At 41.1% G+C, this 19641-nt stretch overlaps 1 protein-coding gene across 2 annotated transcripts; it reads right to left on the bottom strand.

Moving 5' to 3' along the window:
• Nucleotides 1-76: 76 nt before the first annotated feature.
• Nucleotides 77-19218, bottom strand: NMNAT3 (nicotinamide nucleotide adenylyltransferase 3). Of its 2 annotated transcripts, XM_040074013.2 has the most exons (7): nucleotides 15922-18471; nucleotides 15029-15069; nucleotides 13472-13548; nucleotides 11380-11516; nucleotides 5457-5640; nucleotides 1539-1645; nucleotides 77-781 (listed from the first exon to the last, which is right to left on the bottom strand). In XM_040074013.2, exons 4-7 carry the CDS (start codon nucleotides 11486-11488, stop codon nucleotides 372-374), a joined length of 810 nt encoding a protein of 269 aa, XP_039929947.1. In that variant the 5' UTR covers nucleotides 11489-11516; nucleotides 13472-13548; nucleotides 15029-15069; nucleotides 15922-18471; the 3' UTR covers nucleotides 77-371. The 2 variants fall into 2 exon arrangements, with proteins under 2 accessions (XP_039929947.1, XP_039929948.1); XM_040074014.2 differs by lacking the exons at nucleotides 13472-13548; nucleotides 15029-15069; nucleotides 15922-18471 and adding an exon at nucleotides 19112-19218.
• Between the last annotated feature and the right edge of the window lie 423 nt (nucleotides 19219-19641).

Genomic DNA, 19641 nt, shown 5'->3' with positions numbered 1-19641 from the left:
CACTCTCTCAAGTTATGGTTCATTGTAATTCGCTGTTTTAGAACAGTAAGAATTGCAGAATTACAAGCTAGGAAAGTACTGTGTTTGACCCCTGAGTCATATTTATTGACTTACTGAAATTATTGAAATACTAGGAATATTTATTATAAAGATATGCTTTCTTTTAGTTTTAAAAGGAAGCTGTTCTTCGTGTATTTAAGCAATACAGCTGAGCATCCCAATTTTCTTGAGCACTACCACACACGGATGCATGGATTTAAAACCCCACGATTTCAAGAAATTTTGGACTTTCCCTTCATTAATAAGAAACAACTTTCTCAAGAAATCTACATGACAAAGCTCCTGGTCTGACACGGCACACAGTGCAGAAATCAGTCCCTCAGAGGGTTTATTGTTGTGTTTAGCAGCCTGAGAGGCTGCAGCAGGTGCCCTTCGTTCCTGCGTTCGCTCTCTGCTGTGTAGACGTTGTGCTGCGCTATGTAGGCAATGACCGAGTCTGGGATGAGATATTTCACACTCAGCCCCCTGCACAGGGCAGAGCGGATCTGTGTCGCACTGATTTCATTCTGGATCCACTCTCTCACTAGAAAAATATTGTGCTGAAATTCAGATAAAATGTCTGATTCCTGGATGAATTGAGATGGATCAGAGCCAGCCCGGCTAATGCAGACCAAACCAAACTTTTCCACTATTTCTTTGATGTCTTCTCCCTTCCAGAGATTGGGTGTCTTAAATGTCTGTAGAAAATCAGCCCCACAGAGCAGCTTTAATTCTGGAAGAACTGGAAAGACAAAAGCAAATAACAGATGTCTTATCCTTTTTCAGTCTTCTGGGAAGTTTATACTTAAAATTGGTTTTAACTTGTCACTTTAAATTCTTTTAAAATTTATTTTTAAAATCATTTACCTTTACTCCAGGCTTTTTTTCAGAAGGTTGCAAGAAAAATTCAGTTTCAGTTTTTATTTGTCTGGTAACAATTACTTTATCACCTACTTCATCATCACTCAAAGCATATTGAATATTATCTGTACACAGCTAAAGGAGAATTTTTATTCCACTCAAGCAATCAAAAAAGGGGAAGAAGCAAATAAGAGAAATACTTTAACACAAAGATTAGACTTGTTTGAATCTGGCTACTCCACACCATCCATCAACATGGCAGCATTACTCTTGTGCTAGTCATACACTTTGTCCATTGTCTAACACTAGAAGTAGAATTCTAAGTAATCCCTGTATTTTTCATATTTTTTATTAATGTATTCTTTGCAAAATAAGCAGGGCCACAACGTACATTCCCGACAGAGCTAAAGAGATGCTTATAAAACCAAGAATTAATACAATTCCAGGGTCTTATATCTGTGTGGGAGCTAGTACAAAGCAGGTGCCCCAGCAGTTATGTTGGCATTTGGCATGGCTTGGTTTGGGAACACAGCTCCAACCCTCAAAACTCACCAGCTACTATGTCCAATTTTCTCACTACTTATCTGGTAAAGCTGTACCGTTTTTAATGCTAAACACAGCATCATGTTTATACCAACCTGGTTGCTGGCAAGAAAGGGAATCCTCCGTAGAGCTTTCTGTGGGATGTTTGTTTCTCACGAGCTCCTTGGACTGGAACCCTCTGAGTACTTCATTATAATGGTGCCTGCATTTAAAATAAAGGCTTCTGTGTGAGGTAATCCTCTCAGAGATGCAACAAAGTGATTACCTGGCACTTTCCCATTCCAGAACAGGGTCTGCCCTTATGCCCTTTGGATTTGAATACCATTTGTTAAGAATTTGGTACATTCATTCTAACATGAGATTAGTATCAATGTAGTTACATTTTGTGGAATTCACAAGCTTAATGGCATCTTGGCTTGTAAATCCTTTTTGAAATTCTACCATTATGGCAATTTTGGTAGCTACTGCATTTAAAACATAGAGGAGGTTTTTTGTTTGAAACAGGAATAAATCTCACTTTAATCACTAGCTGCAATTTCTTGATTAAATACAACCCCTCATGATAGCGTTTTTATAATGTGTGCTCTGTTTTGAGGAGGAGACATTCTTGCTCTCTCTCCTCCTCTTCTCCATAAAAATATGTTCCCTGAGTTTGTACCTTGCTGTTCTCCCGTTCATTTTAATTAAAAGAATCACAATTCCGAGAAACTAAAAATTCTCGTTAAGATTTTTGACATCTGCTGTGCTTCTAATTTTACTGAGTTCAGGTCCAGGAAAGCAGGCAAGGATCCCTTTGCAGGTTTTTCCAGGTTTCTGCTGCTTTATCGTTCCACCACTCCTGATCCATAGTGCCCCCTTGCAATACTGGTACGGCGACCTCAAGGCAGTGGCCTTTTCCCTCCAAATCAGCACAGCTTTGCTTGTTTAGAACAGTCCCTGCCTTGCACCATCCTGAGCCAGGCCTAAGCACTACTCATATTTGCACAAGCCAACATTGTTTCAGGCAGGACAAGCAGACACAGAATCAAGGCTGTGTCCAATTTCTGTGTAGCACATATAGAGCCACAGTGACTATCAGCTCTTATGCAACTGCAGCAACACAAAGGTTCTGAGTTCCAAGGAACAGTCTCAATCCAGTGCGTGAAAAAAGCCCCAGCTGACCCTTGGAATGTCAGCTGTAAGGAAGGAATTCACGTCAGTGATTTAAAAGTACACCCTTCAAATCATGCAGGAATAAGCTGCATATGTGTCAAGAACCTACACCAGGCCGCAAAGCAGCCTCCAGTGATTTCTGATGCTTAGCCACTGGCCAAAGAAACTGCACAGCCAAGAGGTGAGGCACATAAGGCAGCAGAGAGTGGATGCCAGGAGCTTGGTCTGTGCCTTCCCGCACGTCTAATTTTAACCCTGCCTCGCAGTAAACAGGTTGGTGCTATGTATAGCCAAGCACACCGGCTGTGTGTCATGCTCTGACATTCTTGGGCCAGGATTCAAAAACAAGAACGCTTGGCAAAGAGTTCCCTGCAGGACCAACGTTACAAACACTGCAAAATCTGAGCTGCCCAGGGTCTGCTCAGCAGATCAAGGGCTGTAGCCAAGTGGGGTTACATTACTTTAGGTACAGCAAAAAGGACAAACCAATCTGCCAGCTTCTTAAGCGTTTTCTGAACTGTGTATGAAGCTTTGAGTAACTATAGAGCTAAATCACAAGCACAACTCAATAGAAGTTGGGTAATGCAGGTCTTTGCCAATTTTTAATTACTCTGTATTATAGCTGCATGCCAATCAAATCCACAGGAGCAACGAATGCAGCCCTTTGCCTACTGACAATACTGTTTCCTTGTCTAGGAATACTCACCAACAGCAGCTAAGTGGGAAACAGCTCTATTATGTTCCCTCCTCCTCTCTAAGGAAAGCCTTGTGGTGGTCTCCAAGATTTCCATACTCATTTAATAGCACTGCAATAACTAGGATTTGAGCTTTGCTGCTTAAAATTCTTTTATGTCAAAACTACTTGGGATCCTCTGCAAAATCCACAGGTTTTGATGAAACGTGACATTTTTAGTGTACTCAGTTAAAACAAGTACTGTAAGAAAAGGCCATTCATGTGTTTCAGCACTAAATGTTCTACTGCAGTTAAGCGTACAACCCAAACTACTGATAAGAAGAGACACTTAGGTACAATACTGACTTCCTCTGCCTTGCAATAGAAACATCTCTTTCTATTGGTACTGAAGTTTCCTACCTGAGAGAGTTTATAGTAAAGGCAGCAGTTAGTACTTGGTTTTTTGAGGAGTGAAGAACCTATAGATTAGCTTTGGAAGCATGTGAAGAACAAAATAAACCACTGCCTGTTTATACTTAGTAAGGATCTACTAAAGCCAGCTCTTCTTTGTTGTTTTTTTTTTCACCTGACACTTAAAATACAGTGTAAAGCAGAAACACCTGCATTTCTTCAGAATTCTGCCTCCTCATTCAAGGGACAAGGTTCAGCACTCTATGGCACTGGTTCAGCTCATTAATACACATCAACATTTGTGGACAAAACAAGATTTAAACTCATTTCTCTCCTTAACAAGCAGCCATTTTAACGTTTTGTGGATTTACTAATAAAACTAGAGGTTCACTTTCTAAGCAGGTGGGAAGTTTGGCTGTTCACACTGCATTGCCTGACCAGAAAATTATACATTTAGGTTTTACTTACTGGATCTCTCATCCTGAAGAACTCTGAAGTGGGTTTGTAATTTACAAACCCAATCTTGCAACAAGTACTTATTTCAGTTGGAGCTGCACAAGACCAAAGTAGGATCACCTGATCTGTAAGATTTGGGACTGCTTGTCCAGAGGAAATTGTTTTGACTGAACTGAAGTTTAGGACAAAAGCCCCATACCCAGGCAATACTGTAGGACAGCACTTGGTGATTTCTCACACTGGTTAGTTATGATTAGAGAAAGAAGAGTTTCCTGCAAAGATAGAAAACCTCCCACCCTGATCCTGCTCTGCTGCCTGGAGGGAAGGGGCAAAAGAAGCAACTGGATGTCTGTATTCCCTCAGGGAAGCAAATAAAATATGATCTAAAAGGCTCTACTTTGTCTTGTAAGTTTGTAGTGAATTCTTATGGATGCTTTTGTAAAGTAACAGGTCTGGTTTTTAACTGCTTTCACACAGAGCCACAAGAGCTTTTGGGACAGCTGTTGGAGGGCACAGTTTAGAGCCCTGAACACCTGCTTCCACTTAGAAAGTAACCTAGAAAATGGGGATAAAAATGAAGAATCAGTGATAGGTCTTACAGCACATTTGCTATAGACTTTCATGAAGGCTTTCAGTTTAATGGTATCTGTTACCTTTTGCAGCACCTTTTCCAAAGAGCACTTAGGACAAGAAGTTTGTGTTTCCACACCCTGTCCCATTTATGCATTTACTACCATATGTAAGAGACATGTTTCAAGGTTCTTGCATCAAGTTTTGGACAACTTGTTTAATTCCTTCTCGCAGCACAAAACTACAGCAAATTCCAAGATTTTGAAGAAAACATCAGCCGTTAGGGGCTTAGGCTTAATTACTATTAGAGTTAATAAGAAAACTTTACAAAGATGTGTGAACAGATAAACCTGAAGGCATAATACTGCTACCATAGCTAATCTGGAACAGAGATGCTCCTGAAGAACAGAATCATTTGTGAGAGCTCTTATTTTCTGATGACAATCTATTACCTGCTTAGAGACTTACGCCGAAGAAAGGCAAGTTGAGCGGCAGGAACTTTTCCTGCAGAACCCAGCAGTGGCCATCATTTTGCAGAGGCTTTCCGCAGGCAGCCAACTACTTGAACGACACCAGGGCAGTACTGTGGTTATTGCACAGGTCTGGGGAAAGCAAAGGAAAGATGCCTGCTGGGGAATCCTGACTTCCCTAGGTGTTTTAGAGGAGCAAGTTCTGTGCATTGACATGGCAGCCTGGCAGACTTTTGGCAGTCAGTAATTTCATTAAGACAGGAAGAAGATAATGTAATCACCTTAATACTTTCACTGTCTCTGTCCACGTGTCCTGCTCGCTCTCCCAGGGATCCACCCGGATCCAGTCTGATGTCTCTAGGGCCAGTTTGGCCATGGCCACCCGGTGCCTTGCTGACACCAAGCCTTTCTTCCCATACTTATCATTGACCGGAGACATTATGCCTTCAATCACCTGATATCTTCCTGTAGGGAAAAAATAAAAGGAAAAGAAAATTAAGACCTCTTCACAGAATCTTGAAAATTTAGGGTGGATAGAGTCTTGGGAGCTCACCTAGTCCAGCCTCTTCAAAGGATAACTTCCATGGTTAACTTCAAAGTTTAAAAACGCTATGAACAACTTGATTTGGGTTTTGTTTTTAATCCATTCCCAGCAAGCACAAAATTAAAATGAAAACATGTTGGTCCTCCATGAACTGCACACAATTTCTATGATTTTTATCCTAATAAATGACCCAAAAAGGAAATCTGGGTGAACAAGCAATTTTAAACCACCTGGACATAGTCATAATTAATGTTGCAAGCTATCAAAATTGTTGGATAGAATTAAGTTTCATAGTCCAGTTAGTACAGCTTTAATATAGCCAGAGCAAAGCATGACTTAACTGACCACTACTTTGTTCTTAAAGATCTGATCATTGCTATTTATTAGAATAACTGTGCCTTTCTTTGTGTTAAAGCAAGAATTACTGCATATTACTGCAGCTGTGATTGATGTGATTCAGACAAATCAGAAGATTCAAGCACAAAGATGGGGCCAGTGGAGTCTAAGATGAGATGCGGAGCACTGTGCTCCACACATCAGCTCAGCAGCCACCAAATGCCTTTCTATCTGGCTGACCATGTTAAATACATTTGACAATATGCCCCTGATTTTCTACCCCTGTAACACAACATAATCATTAACATAAGAGACTGGTTAGATTTTGCAGTTCTGGCCCCAAATCTGGAAACAAAAATTAAGCACGACCATAAACTGCAAGCCTTGAGAAACTGAGAGGAGAGGAAGAATGTTTCAACTGAACAGAAATTAATGAAATTATTTCTAATGTAACCCATGCATTTTAAATAACTATGATAAATATGACACTGAAGAGGAAAAAAATCCTCTTCCTTTTTTCTAATTCAATTATTTTAACAAATAAACTTCAATGCAGCATGCTACCTTTATTGCTTTGTAAGGAAAACAATACCCCTGACATTTCTGATACTGGCACATGACAATTTAACATTCTTACAAGATGCCCTAGCAATGTCGCATTTATTTTGATGTAATAAAATTTTCAAAAGAACTTCAACGAATTGGGCTTAAAAAAACAGCATTAAGATTCAATAAGATTTACCTCCTCTTAAGATGTCAGTTCAAACCATCCTCTGTTTTAAAATATTCTCATTGCAGGGAAAATGAGCAAGATAAAATTTTCCAGAATCGTGCAAAGATGTGTATATAATTAAGTCCATCCCTTGATTTGAAATAATTCCACTTGATTTATGAAGAACAATTATTCTCTCGTACACTGGTATTATACAGTGCTATAACAAGTTGTCATTTAAAGGGAAAGAAATTACAGTTTAAATTAATTTCTCATTTAAAGGGAAAGAAACTGCAGTTTTCTTCAGTTCTACTACTTCAATTCACTACTAAGTTAACCTTATTAAAAGGTTTTTCCTATATGATGATTTTATTTTCCACATTTCAATTTCTTCAGGTTTCTACAGATATAAATTGTTCCCTTCTACCTTAGAAGAATAAATTAAATGAAAAAATCGTATTTCTGTGAGCTCATGCTAACCAAGAATGATATGGGTCTGCCAGATCCCTGCGAGACAGAAAGATTTAAGTCTCTAGTCTGCCCTAGAGCTGCATAAATGGGATGAGATAAGAGCTTCTGATGCCATATCAGCTTGTTCCAAAGCAGAAATGAAACCAACTGGAAGAGAAAAATCAAGGTTGGTAACACTTTAGAGAGTCAAACACAGGAATGGCCTAAGATTCACAACTGAGTAACCCAGCACTGTGCAAACAGGATGCACAAGGGCCTTCCACATAGAAACACAAGCTTTAGCTGTCAAAATATATGAAAAGGTTTTATTACTGGCTCTAAATAACTTCTTTCCTATTCAGAAATTTAAAAGATCACCTGTTCAAATATGTCCCTCAGTTTTGGCAGGCATGCAAAGAGGAAATCATTAAATTCTGTCACCTTGGGGTTTTCTTAATGTCCACTGCAATTATCTTTTCTCTCTATTCATAAATTATTACAGGATGCTTCAAATCATCCTTGGCCCAGGATTATCTTCAAATTCTATTTCTCTGGAATTCTATTTGTTTTCATCATGTAGTACATTATTATTGCTTGTCCTAAATATGTGTAAAAGCCCTCCAGGCCCTCAGGTGCCTTTGTTTTTCAAAATGTACCTACCAAAAGCTGCAAAAAAAGTTCTTCTTTCTATGAAATTACATCCTCTAAGAACTGTTTAGGAGAAATGGCTAGTGCTCAGAAAACGAAACAAAAGTAATGAAACAAAGACTGTCCCTCAAACATGCTAAAGTAGATTATTAAGCAAAATTGGTATTCAGTTTTCTGTTATCAAGGTGTCACTGTAAATTGTCACAAACACTAAAACAAATTGTAATGCTTAATTAGCTTATTAATACTAAAGCAAATTTATCAAATGCCAATTTCATACAAAATTGTTTGTGCATTTTGGTGGGTCTTCTAAAGATTAATTTCTTCTGATACTGAGTATGGAATTCACCGGGAGACACTGTGCCAGAAGTAAATAATAAAGGTAAATAACCACTACAGGAAAGCAAATAAATGAAACACTTCCATACATTTAACTCTTGCTGACTACTCATTTTCCTCTAAGTGTCAAAGGAAAATTCCCCAAGAGAAGCTCTGCAGCTTCCTGGTGTTACCCTACCCAGTGAACACGAATGTATTTGACAGGACCCATTAACGGTGTCACATTTTCCCAAGTTTTCATAAGATAATAACTCTTCATCCTTCACCTTCCCCTTGCATTTGTCTTGCCACAGATAAAACCTCTTGTCTTTCACACCCTCCTCTTTGCCCTCCATCCCTTTTGGTCTCACCTGGAAACTTGGAGATGTAAACATCCTCCACTGGAAACACTTGGGAAACAGGATTAAAAATATCTCAGATAGATTGATTCTAGTACTAATTCTTTGGTCTTTATGGTCAAATGAGGAATACGTCACTGAGAAGTAAAAGTGCCTGACATTAGGTATTAATAGACACTGAAGGCATCTGCCACAGTCACTGCGAGTTTCAAAAAACAAATTTAAAACAAGGGATGGAATCTCAGAAAATTTTAGGTGTGTCTGAGGATGTGTAAAGTGCCAAGTTCAAATGAGCAGACAGAAAATCCAGATAAAGAGGATGATTTGAGTCATTCAGGCACACACAGCTATGTGTGTTGTATTTAAAAGGCAGCATGACAAGATTTATTGGCTGCTATTAACAGGAATAGGATGAATTACTTGACATGTTGCAATGAAACTGCACTTAAAGTATCAGAAACCAAATAAAATGTCTTACTTAAAATAGGGACATATGAAAAATAGGATTAGGCAGCATTAGAAACTGACATGATGTACAAAAAGCTGGCAGACAGAATTACTGGAGATGTCAGTCAGGATGCTCATCAGGGATAGTCATGTCATTCGTGGCCTCAGAAGTCACAGAATCCTGGAACTGTTAAAGTTGGAAAAGCCCTCTAAGACCCCTGAGTCCAACCAGTAACCCAGTAACAGAAAATGCCCCCAGGTGCCACATCCACACGACCTCTGAACACTTCCAAGGTTGGTGACTGGACTCCAGCCAAGCTATGGTCCAACTCTCATTTCAGCCTGATTTGTGATGGAGCCGCCCTACTGAAGCATCAGGAGGATGAAGCCATTCCCAAGCCTAGGAAACATATCCCTCACACTAACTAATTAATTAATTCCTCACTCATTGCAGGCATCCAGTGTGGATGTCAGCTCCAAGGTGCACTGTTCCCTCTGAGAAGGGAATCACTGCTGCCTCAAGTCAGACAACCCCTGTTCTCCAGCCCCTCCATCAACTCCCAGGCTGCAGCTGCTGCTTCTTCTCAGCAAATAAGCTCCAATTTCTCCTCTCCTTCCCTGCATAAGCCCAGAAGTGGAAACAGGACTAAAACCAGGAGAGAATAACCAATTAATTTCCTGGGTAGGAATGGTTCTGCCATAAAATCGGCATCCAGAATCAGTAATTTTTACAGCATGCTGCCAACCCCTTCTGCTGAAGAAACTACATTCCCTGTCAAAGGAAGGGCCATAGATGGGATTTGTGTACCCACACATCCAAACACTTACACCTGCTCTTGGAGTTCCTGCAGACACAGATATCACATACAGTGCAGATACAGCCACCTCTTCTCAGGATGGGTAAAGCCTCTGGAGGCAAACTGAGAATTCTGACTTTGCTGCCATGCTGGGTTAAGCTTTCAGAAAGTGCAAAGACAACACTGTAGGAAACCCAGACATCAAAGAATGATTCTTTAATGCAGAAAGCCCTCGTACTCCAAAGGCTTTAATAAGAAACCAAAAGGCAATTCACACTCTGCCCAGAGCTAGGCATTGACATCAGGTGTAATATAATGCATAGTTTCCATTTTAACCTTTCAAAATTTCATTTTTAATGTGATTTTTATTAAACTTTAAGCAAACTGCCCTGAGTAAGGGGTGGAGTCTTTCTAAACTGACCCTGAAGCAAACCAGACATTAAATTGTTTCAGACAGAATAATTATTCATTTCCCAGTTCAGTCCTTCTTTAAAGGCAAAGAGAAATGTTACTGGAATATAATTTATGACTTAAACAGAATTATCAGTTGGTCTCATATTACCTTTTCTACTCTTTTACCCTTCTACCTGAGCAGCAGAATCAGTTATAAGACTACAGTGAAAAAAAGTCCATTAAAATATCTTTTTAATGCTTTATTTCCAGTCCTGTAGGAGCAACAAAATAATTTTACTTCTAGGAAAACAGAGACTTGTAGAGGCTGCCATCAGAGCAGCTCTGTAATTCCTCCTCATGACAGTCTATCCTCACAGGATAGTCTGAGTATGCAGCTGCTGCTTTTACTGCACAGTGTTATCAGTGGGTTCCCAGGTTCTCTCCCCCTGCTCAACTTGACAGCCAAATTCCTTTTCCTATTATTGGCTGTTCAGGCTCCTACTGAACCTCCTCCCTAGGAACTTCTCTGTCCAATTCCAACAAATAATGATTTCCTCCCAACCACTTCCAGAAATATTTTAGCTGCCAGATGAAAAAAAAAAAAAATAAATTCCTGAGAAACTAAGGAGCTGCTCAAGCTTAGAGTTTAGAGTTCAAGGCTTTTCAGTAACATTTCTGATTCTTTTTTAAATTCCTGATGTTACCACCTGCTCTTTTGTTGCCAAAACATTCTAGCCTGATAGCATCTCGCTTTTCTGATCTTTTTCTAGGACAGATAAAGTGTCTCTTAGTGAAGACAGATAATGAATAATTAACATTTCATCTTTTCTCCAGTTTCCCCTGGCTGTCAAAACTGCTACCTGGAACTCTTCTTCATATTAAAACACACTGTATCATAAAAGCATGAAATTGGAACATAAATTATTTTCCTAAGTTTCAAAATTATTAACCATATCAATTCACAAGGTTCAGCCAGTGTCATGAACAGGATCCTCAAACTGCTGATAAAACTTTTCCTCTCTTTGCATGAACACTCATTATACTTGCTTATACACCGAGATAATGCCAGACTTTCTATACTGAATACCCATGAAAGCTTTATATTAATATCAGTAAAGAATATTAAAATGAACCCAGCTGTAAAGTAAGAGCTGATCTGAATATTAAAACTCTTTCTTGCCCTTCCCAGCCTTCACTGACCTGTCTGGTGCAGGTGGTCTCTGGCCAGCTCAAACAAACGCATGTGCATGTTGGTGGTGGGGTTAAAGGAGCCACAGGCCAGGAGGACGACAGGGATCCTGCTCCTCATCCTGCCAGCAAAACATCACACCTCCTCCCTGAAGAAAAAGGAAATGAAAACAAAAGACAAAGTTGAGCAAGAGCAGTCTGCCCTTGGTTCCTGAACTAAAAGGAGCTGTTTCCATAACTGGGTGTTCCTGGAGCACCAGTGCAGTGTCCAGAGATCAGTTCTGTCCCAGCATTCAGCACCTGCCTGATCAGAAACACAGCTGTTCGTGGATATTAATGAGAACACCAACACATTCTGCTTCCCCACACACAGAGATGGCTAGAACACACTTCTAGAAATTTACACTCTTCTTATTAAAACCTGACAATGTTTTACTTCTTTTTAATAGAGAGAAAGGTTTTGTTCTGTCTTCGTGGTCACTGATGATGCTGGATACCACAGGCCTGCTACAAAATCTGATTCTTTTTTTTTTAAATAACTTATTCCAGTGAACCTTTGCAACGTGTGACAAAACCTCACATGCAACACCCAGTCAGTCCTAAGGTGTGACTTCCTTGGAGCTGGGCAGGCAGCACTGGGGGTCAGCCAGTTGGCAAAGACTTCCAGCCAGGTTATTAGCACTGGCCTGTGTGGTTTCTTTGTTGTTCTGCACAGCAATGCACAGTGCACCAACAACAGGGAACAGCAGGGACGAGGAAGCACAGCTGTGTCAGGAAATCCCAGGGCATTAAAAAGCTGTGATCAAGGGAAATGGATAGGGAGCAATGCTGTGAGGAGTCTTGCAGGGGTGTTTACAAACAACACTGATATAATTTGGTTAAACTGTCAGTCATCTACTGAAAATGTAGCAAAAATCAGTTTCAATCCACTGTGCTTGAAGCTATTTACTTGCATAACTCTTTTTAAAATTAATCCAGAAGACAACTGGCATGATAAAAACAATTGTGTCCCATATCCATGTCTGCAAATCCAAAGTCTTTTCCTAGAATTTGAAATCTCTACATTACTCACACCTGTGTATCATACAAACACCACTCTCTTGCCTTCCCTGGCCTCCAGCCGACCCCATCAAACAGAACAGGTTTCCTGCAGGAGACACCTGCATCCTAAACTTCAGAACTCAGTCTTGAGGTAACAGACCAAACCCAGCACAGATTGTATATTCTGATCAGCCAGATCTCATTCTCCATTTGCACTGTGGCTCAGAGCCCACCTCTTTTTGTTCCCAGTTCTTACAGTCCCTTCTTTCCCCCCCCCTTTCTCTGACTTAGAAAAAATTAATAATAATGGTTAAATCCATGTCAAGTTGCTGTTTTATAGCTGACAATATGATCAGTTCATTTATGGAGGATTTACAACTTGAAGACTGGGACTGTACCATGGAACAGCACTCAGTCCACCAAGCAACAAGTGTTAATATTGTAATTTGTGACTTTTTGAACCTTTGACATTGAACCTTTTTACTGAGAAAATTACTTGAAGCATTGAGTGCTATCTGTACCTCCAGCATCCAGTACTGAATACAATTGTTTTATAGTATTTTTATTCTACTTTCCTCATTTCTTATACCTTCCATCATGCTAGGGGAAACATTCTGGGGAGAAAAGACTTGCTGGCTGTAGAGCCACTGAAAATTAGCAACAGTTTTATGGTCTGTGATGAGAGCAGCTGGAGGAAGCTCCTTTCACTGCACCCTGCTCTCTCCTCTGGTTTACTGTCCCTGTGCAGACACAAAAACTCACATGTGAAAACTGTATGCAAAACGTATAGCTTCTTCATTCAGGAAAAAACCAAAAAATGTTCTTTTGTTCAGTATCAGCAATTCTGTAAATATATCTCCATTGTATGGGGGAGGGTGTTTCTGCCCTGAAACTGCATCAGCATCTGAATGGAGCTCTCATTGCTGGCTCAGAGCTCTCCTGTGCTCCCTCCTGTTCTGACTAAGTGCAGTTTATATTTCCATAGCTGTTCCTTTATTTGCCATTTCAACTGAATGATTTCTTTTGCTTTGCTTTTAATTCTAATGACTACTCTATTTCTCACCTGAAACAAAGGTGTTGAACAATTTCGTCCCAGCTCTTACTCATTTGTACCCGGAAACTCCAAGGAAAGACTTCAACCTGTGATATTTAGTGATAATTTGACAGTACTGATAATGTAAACTCAAAAATCAAACCAGCACCACCACCAAACAAACAAAGAAACAAACAAACAACAAAATCAAAAAAAGAAAAAAGGAAAAAACCCAAACCAAACCAAGATTGTACTAATAGTAAATAAACGTGTAATGAAAAAGCATCTCACAAGGTAATATACATCTATAAACTCACAAACACCCCATACATACATATATATATACACACACACACACACACACACACACACACACACACATATATATATATATATATATACACACACTTGTTATATATATATATTTTTTTTTTAAAATCAGTGTTTTTATTTTTACTATCCCCAAACATAGTGCACCCTACAGCTATTCAACAGATCTAGGACAACTTTTAGTACTTGAAACAAAACTTTCTGATTCAGTTGCTGTCTCAGCTGGTATTAATTACCTGAGGGGTTTTAAATCATTAGGACACCATTCAAAGTGACAGAAAAAAAAAAAAAAAAAAAAAGAGAGTTAACTGATTTTTCAGCTAAGCTCTCTTGAGAAATCAAACACTGGGGAAAGTTTAAACACAGAGTCTGTGTGCCCCACTGTGGGCCTGTGTTCCAGCAGCCCTGGGCAAGCTGTGAATTCCTAGAAATGCTAGTCTACATTTTGGGGAGCTTCCAACAACAGGGACATCATGTGGCAATGCAGAAAAGGGCAGTCACCTTCAGATAGGGAGGCCACACTCAAGTTATATAAAAAAGGTTTAATGATGGACAAAGCATGATTTTCATTAGATAATTCCTGCAAGTTCTTTTTCTGGTGCCTATATTCCTAGAAATGTCAATAAAAGATGACTTTACAGATGACCACAGTTAAGTTCTGCTGAAAGTCAGTAATTAGAGCCATATCTGATTAATTACCAGCAGCAGAATGGAGTGCTGAGCAGCACAGTCTGGTTCATGAGCTGTTGAATTAGTAAATGGGGGAACAAGACACTGACATGTGCACACTATGAGGCACTCACCCTTGAACGAATGTTTCTGCAAAAAGCAGAAATAGACCAAACCCTAGGACAGGATTAAAGTGTTATTTCCTCCTGTGAGGGTGAATCTAGATTAATTAGATGAAATTTAGATTTGAACAAGTTCAGCTGCCCAATTCCATTCTTTTACGGGGCCCCATATTACCTCATCTAAATTCATGCAGATGCACTGGGACCAGCTGTGTTACACCAAGTGACAGTAAGAATATTAGAGAGACAGATTTTGAAAGTTAGGAAATAAAAGTACATTTAGTAGTTGACCCAAATCATAGCAAGCCACAGTACACAAATATCCCTTAAAAATATGACTGGATAAGAGAGTTTCTAATGCTTTTAATAATAGGAGCTGCTGCCATAGAGAAGTAACTCCAGTCAATACGTTCCCAGCATCTACTGTCACCAAAACCAATCCTTCACAACAGTGACAAATATTTACCTGTATATCCCCACCTTCCCTTCAATAATGAACATATGTACCTGGGTGAGGAAAAATGGAAAATGTATAATCTGGGGCAGTATTTTAGTTACTCATCAAAAAAGTTACTCACTCCAGCCACAAAGGATTTTGCAAGGAGCACATATCTATTACATACAGCCCAACATGATGCTGCAGCCCTCCAAAACAGCTTTTTCAGGGCCACATGGTGAGTCATATTATTATTAAATTCCAGTGATTTCAGGTGAGCCCCATTTATTTGACCTTCACTGAAAACCATGACAGGGTACATTATTTCCTACCAGATTCACCTTATCAGAACTATGAAGCTGCTCCTTCCAATCCCCACAGCAGACTTTTAGTCAGAGAACACAAGTCTCATTGCAGTTTCAGAGAAATCCCACGATCTGCTCCCCTCCTCACTGCAGTATTCACTAGAGCAGCAATTTATCCAAGCCTATAAAAATCATCTGGGCTTTTTCACGTGTAACACTGAAGATGACTCAAAACCCAACAAAAGCTGCCTTTAACAATGCACAGGGGGTTTTGCCTGAGCTCATTTGGGGATATTCACTATTTCTTCCTCCTCTCTGTCCAGGCAGCAATTTTCCCAGCAAAACAAAAAGTTCTCTGTTAACAAGTCACCTCACAGAATACTGCCTGTGGCCTAAATTCCAAGTGCCCTGGTGGCAACCAGAGAAAGTAGCCTCAGCAGAAGTGTCTCCTCCTCTTCTGAGACTATAATCCTTCAAATCACAGCACACCACCTCACTCTTGCCATTCCTTTATTTCAGGCTGTATCAGTGGGGAAATTCCCTTTCACAGAAGAATCAACAAAAGCACTCAGTTACATCTCTAAAATCAATCTAAACATGACTTATGGTTGCATTTACTTGAAATGATGTTTTCTCCTTCTGAATGCAAGTAGTTTTCTGTTTTCAACTTCCAATCCCAACTCTTCCCGCTCCACTGCTACAGAGAATTGGCAGTTGAAAGGGGCGAAAGAAGAACATACACCACAAAAAGTACACACTCACAAAGCACAACAAATACAAATAATAAATTGAGAAGACTCATGCAGCCTGAAATACATGCAAATATTGAATCTTCAGCTAATAATGAACACAGCAATGCCTTCAACAATTTTGAACTCTGGAAAATCTGAGCAGAATTATTGCTTAGCACAAGGCTACAAATATATTCTCAACACACATAAAAGAGCGCCGGTGAATTCAAGTCAGCAACACATTATTTTAAGGTTGTGAGTTGCTGCAAGTTTATAACTAGAATTCCACAGTGGGGCACAAGAATGTCTGGTCCCAGAGTCCAGCCAATAAATTATTCACATTACTCCCATGATAATATCCTATATGATATATTTTTCTTAGTAATCTTAAGAATATTATATGTTATTAATATTCTTAATCACCCTGCAAAATAATCACACTTACAGGCTGCCCATTGCCCGAATAACAAGGAATACAACAACTTAGCAACACAGAATTCAGAAGCCACCATTCGTGCACATCAACAGTAAATTCCCATATTTTTAACATCCCTATTTTTTGCATTTACTAAATATTATGAGGTTATTTCAGATTTTCTCCTGCCCTTAAACAGCAAACATTAAAGACAACCACAGCATAACCCCAAAATGCTCTTTTTCTGTATTAGGAAAAATAATCCCGTTCTGTGCAAAAGGCATTAATTACATTCTAACTGCTCATAAAACACTTGACAACACTCAAGACATTGAGCTCTGTAGCAATTTCATCTGGTTACAAGGCCAGTGATACTCCACTAACCCAGAACCATGCAGACAATAAGTAAAAAAGGACCACACTGGCCAATACCTCGTACTCAGGGTTTGCTGGGTAGTGCAGGATCTCACTGGCCTCACACAACACCAGTCCCTCCACAACTTTGCAGCATTTCCACAACTCAAGAGAATACAATCATCTCCTGGTATCTTGTATTTCCCACAGTATGATCTTTATAATTACTGCTCCAATAATCCCTAGTGATCACTCAGCATCTGACACTCAACTCCCTTCCTATTCTTTGTGCCCATATCACACTAATAAATAAGCTTTTCCTTCTTCTACAGTTGTCTAAACCATTCTAAGTAATGCCAGTAGTCCTCCTTCTGTTTGCATGTACGAGTCAGTCACTCACAACACACAATATATTGATTTACAGAAAAAGAGGATTCACGCAGAACTGCTACTCTTGGAGCCTATTTTTAAGCAAACTGCTGATTTAGTGAAAGCACCAACTTGTCTGTCAAAACAAATTCTTGCTGAAACTTTAAGAGTTCCTGTTGAGAAGCCATTCAGAGTGGTTTTTTGTCTATCAACATCTCTGTAATTTTCTTTCAACTAGCAAAACACACTTAGCATATCCTAAGGCAAATCTCAGAAACTGAGCTTGCACACAAATGGAAGATAAATTTAAGTGGTAAAGAAAACATCTTCGATCACAAAAATCTGCTCTTATAAAGCTGGTTTTAGAAGGCAGCAAGCTAATGAGACTCCTAGTAGTACTACTGCAGAACACTCAGACGCAAAATAATCATATACAGTACCCACAGCATAAGGCAGGATTTCCAGCACACAGAGCAAGACCTGCCTGTACCAGATTACAGAGCTGGATGGCATTTCTTATGCGTTTGAAGTTCTCCATTATACTTTGTGACACTGCATGGCTAATTTCTTAATTTCTGCTAGTTATTGTTCATAAAAATGCACAGTGCTTGGCGAGCAGAGTGACATTCACACAACTATTTGAGTGGTAATTGCACCGAAGCAGCAATGTGGTGTGAAAAGATACAGATGTGAAGCTGCCTGGTGAGACTGAGGCAGCTCTCCAGTGGCACCTGCTAGGCCAGGCTAGGCAGGTGGGGTTTGACAGCTTCACCCGGCCAACTCCACCTGCTCCAGGTGCAGCAGCAGCAACTGAAACGTTATATGAATTAAACCATTGGAAATCATCCCTGCTATGAAATCCAGTTTGTTTCATTAAATTATTTTAAAAGGCACAAGCTCGAATTCCCCTTTGACAGGACCGTCACCTATTGTGTCCTCAGTGCTGCCCACTCGCATCTCTGGACTCCTCAAAGGTCTTTGAAATCATCTGAACGCTAATTAGGTTGTCACAGATAGGCGAAATTCTAAAATTCGCATTTCTGAAGTTAAAGGCGTGAAGGCAGTTTACTGGTACAATCACACAATGGAACCAGACTGCAGTAGCAAATCACGCCTGGAAAACAAACCGCTCAGTGGATTGTATTGCTACAAAGCTTAAAGGAAACAAACATCCTGCACTGCTTATAAAATCAAACAGCAGCTTGAAATAAACAAAAAGTAACCATATCTGCTGTTGTCCTCTTTAACTCTCACTGCACTGGCCTAGGTGTGAAGGGAAGAACGAGAGAGAAGGGGAAAAAAGCTTTCTGTTTTAAACACGCGCACACGCACACACATATATCATCTATATCTATGTAGGTCGATATGGTGGTGGATATGGATATCGAGTGCGTGGTCAGCCCTGCAGCCCTGGCCGGCGGTTTGAGGCCTGCTCACGGTGCCCGCAGGGTTCGCAGCGCCCGCAGTGACTCCAGTGCCCGCAGTGCTCGCAGTGACCCCAGTGCCCGCAGTGACCCCCGTGCCCGCAGTGCCCGCGGCCCACAGTGACCCCTGTGCCCGCAGTGACCCCTGTGCCCACAGTGACCCCCGTGCCCGCAGTGACCCCCGTGCCCGCAGTGCCCGCGGCCCACAGTGACCCCAGTGCCCGCAGTGTCCTCAGGGCCTGCAGTGACTCCAGAGCCCGCAGAGCCCGCAGAGCCCGCAGTGCCCGCAGTGCCCGCAGTGACTCCAGTGCCTGCAGTGTCCTCAGGGCCTGCAGTGACTCCAGAGCCCGCAGAGCCCGCAGTGACCCCAGAGCCCGCAGTCCCCGCAGAGCCTTCAGCGGCCGCTCCGCTCTGCGCCCCCGCCCGGGCCCGCAGCCGCTCCCGGCGGGATCCGGCCGGCTCCTCCCCTTCTCCTGTCAGCCCGTCCGTCCGTCCGTCCTCCCTTCTGTGCTTACCGCAGGAAAAGCGGCGGCCCCGGCGGTTGGCGGCGGTTGGCAGCGCTGCCCGGGCCGTGCTCGGGCCTCCCCCCGCGCCGCTGCACGGCGGCGGCTTTGCCTCCTTCCACAGGAGGCGTGTTTTTATCGTGTCACCTGAAGGTGACATCCCAAAGCTTCGGCTTCCTGCTGTTGCTAAGGTCGGGCCCTGCGGCAGCAGAGCAGCGTGCTGACAGCGTGGGGAAGGTATGCTTGGGAGGCCTGGAGTATAATGGATGTGTTGGAAAATTCACAGCGCTGGAGGTTTCGTTGAAATAAAGGGAGAGGCCAGTGGGGCATTTCCCATGGGATCTTTCATATGCTTGGGGGACACAGCCCTGTTTTTGTCCTAATTTCCCATCCACATCACCCTCTTGCTTTCCCTATCAGCCGAGGTTCTCTCAAGGGAAGTCTGTCCCTCTCTACTATGTACCCTCTCCCCCCCTGCCTTTTTCTTTTTCTTTTATGTAACAAAACACCGTTCATACTTCTATTAAGTCCTTTTTCTTTCT

The sequence above is a fragment of the Hirundo rustica genome, chromosome 10 (assembly GCF_015227805.2).
Source record: "Hirundo rustica isolate bHirRus1 chromosome 10, bHirRus1.pri.v3, whole genome shotgun sequence".
NCBI classification, from domain to species: domain Eukaryota; kingdom Metazoa; phylum Chordata; class Aves; order Passeriformes; family Hirundinidae; genus Hirundo; species Hirundo rustica.
The sequence above is the reverse complement of the archived record's forward strand: the minus strand, read 5'-3'. Positions and strand labels throughout refer to the sequence as shown.

Coding starts and splice junctions, on each gene's coding strand:
- NMNAT3 (XM_040074014.2), bottom strand. CDS start 11,488: ATGAGGAGCAGGATCCCTGTCGTCCTCCTGGCCTGTGGCTCCTTTAAC. Junction 5,641..11,379: donor AGACCACCTGCACCAGACAG/GTCAGTGAAGGC, acceptor TTTTCCCTACAG/GAAGATATCAGGTGATTGAA. Junction 782..1,538: donor CCTTTCTTGCCAGCAACCAG/GTTGGTATAAAC, acceptor TTGTCTTTCCAG/TTCTTCCAGAATTAAAGCTG.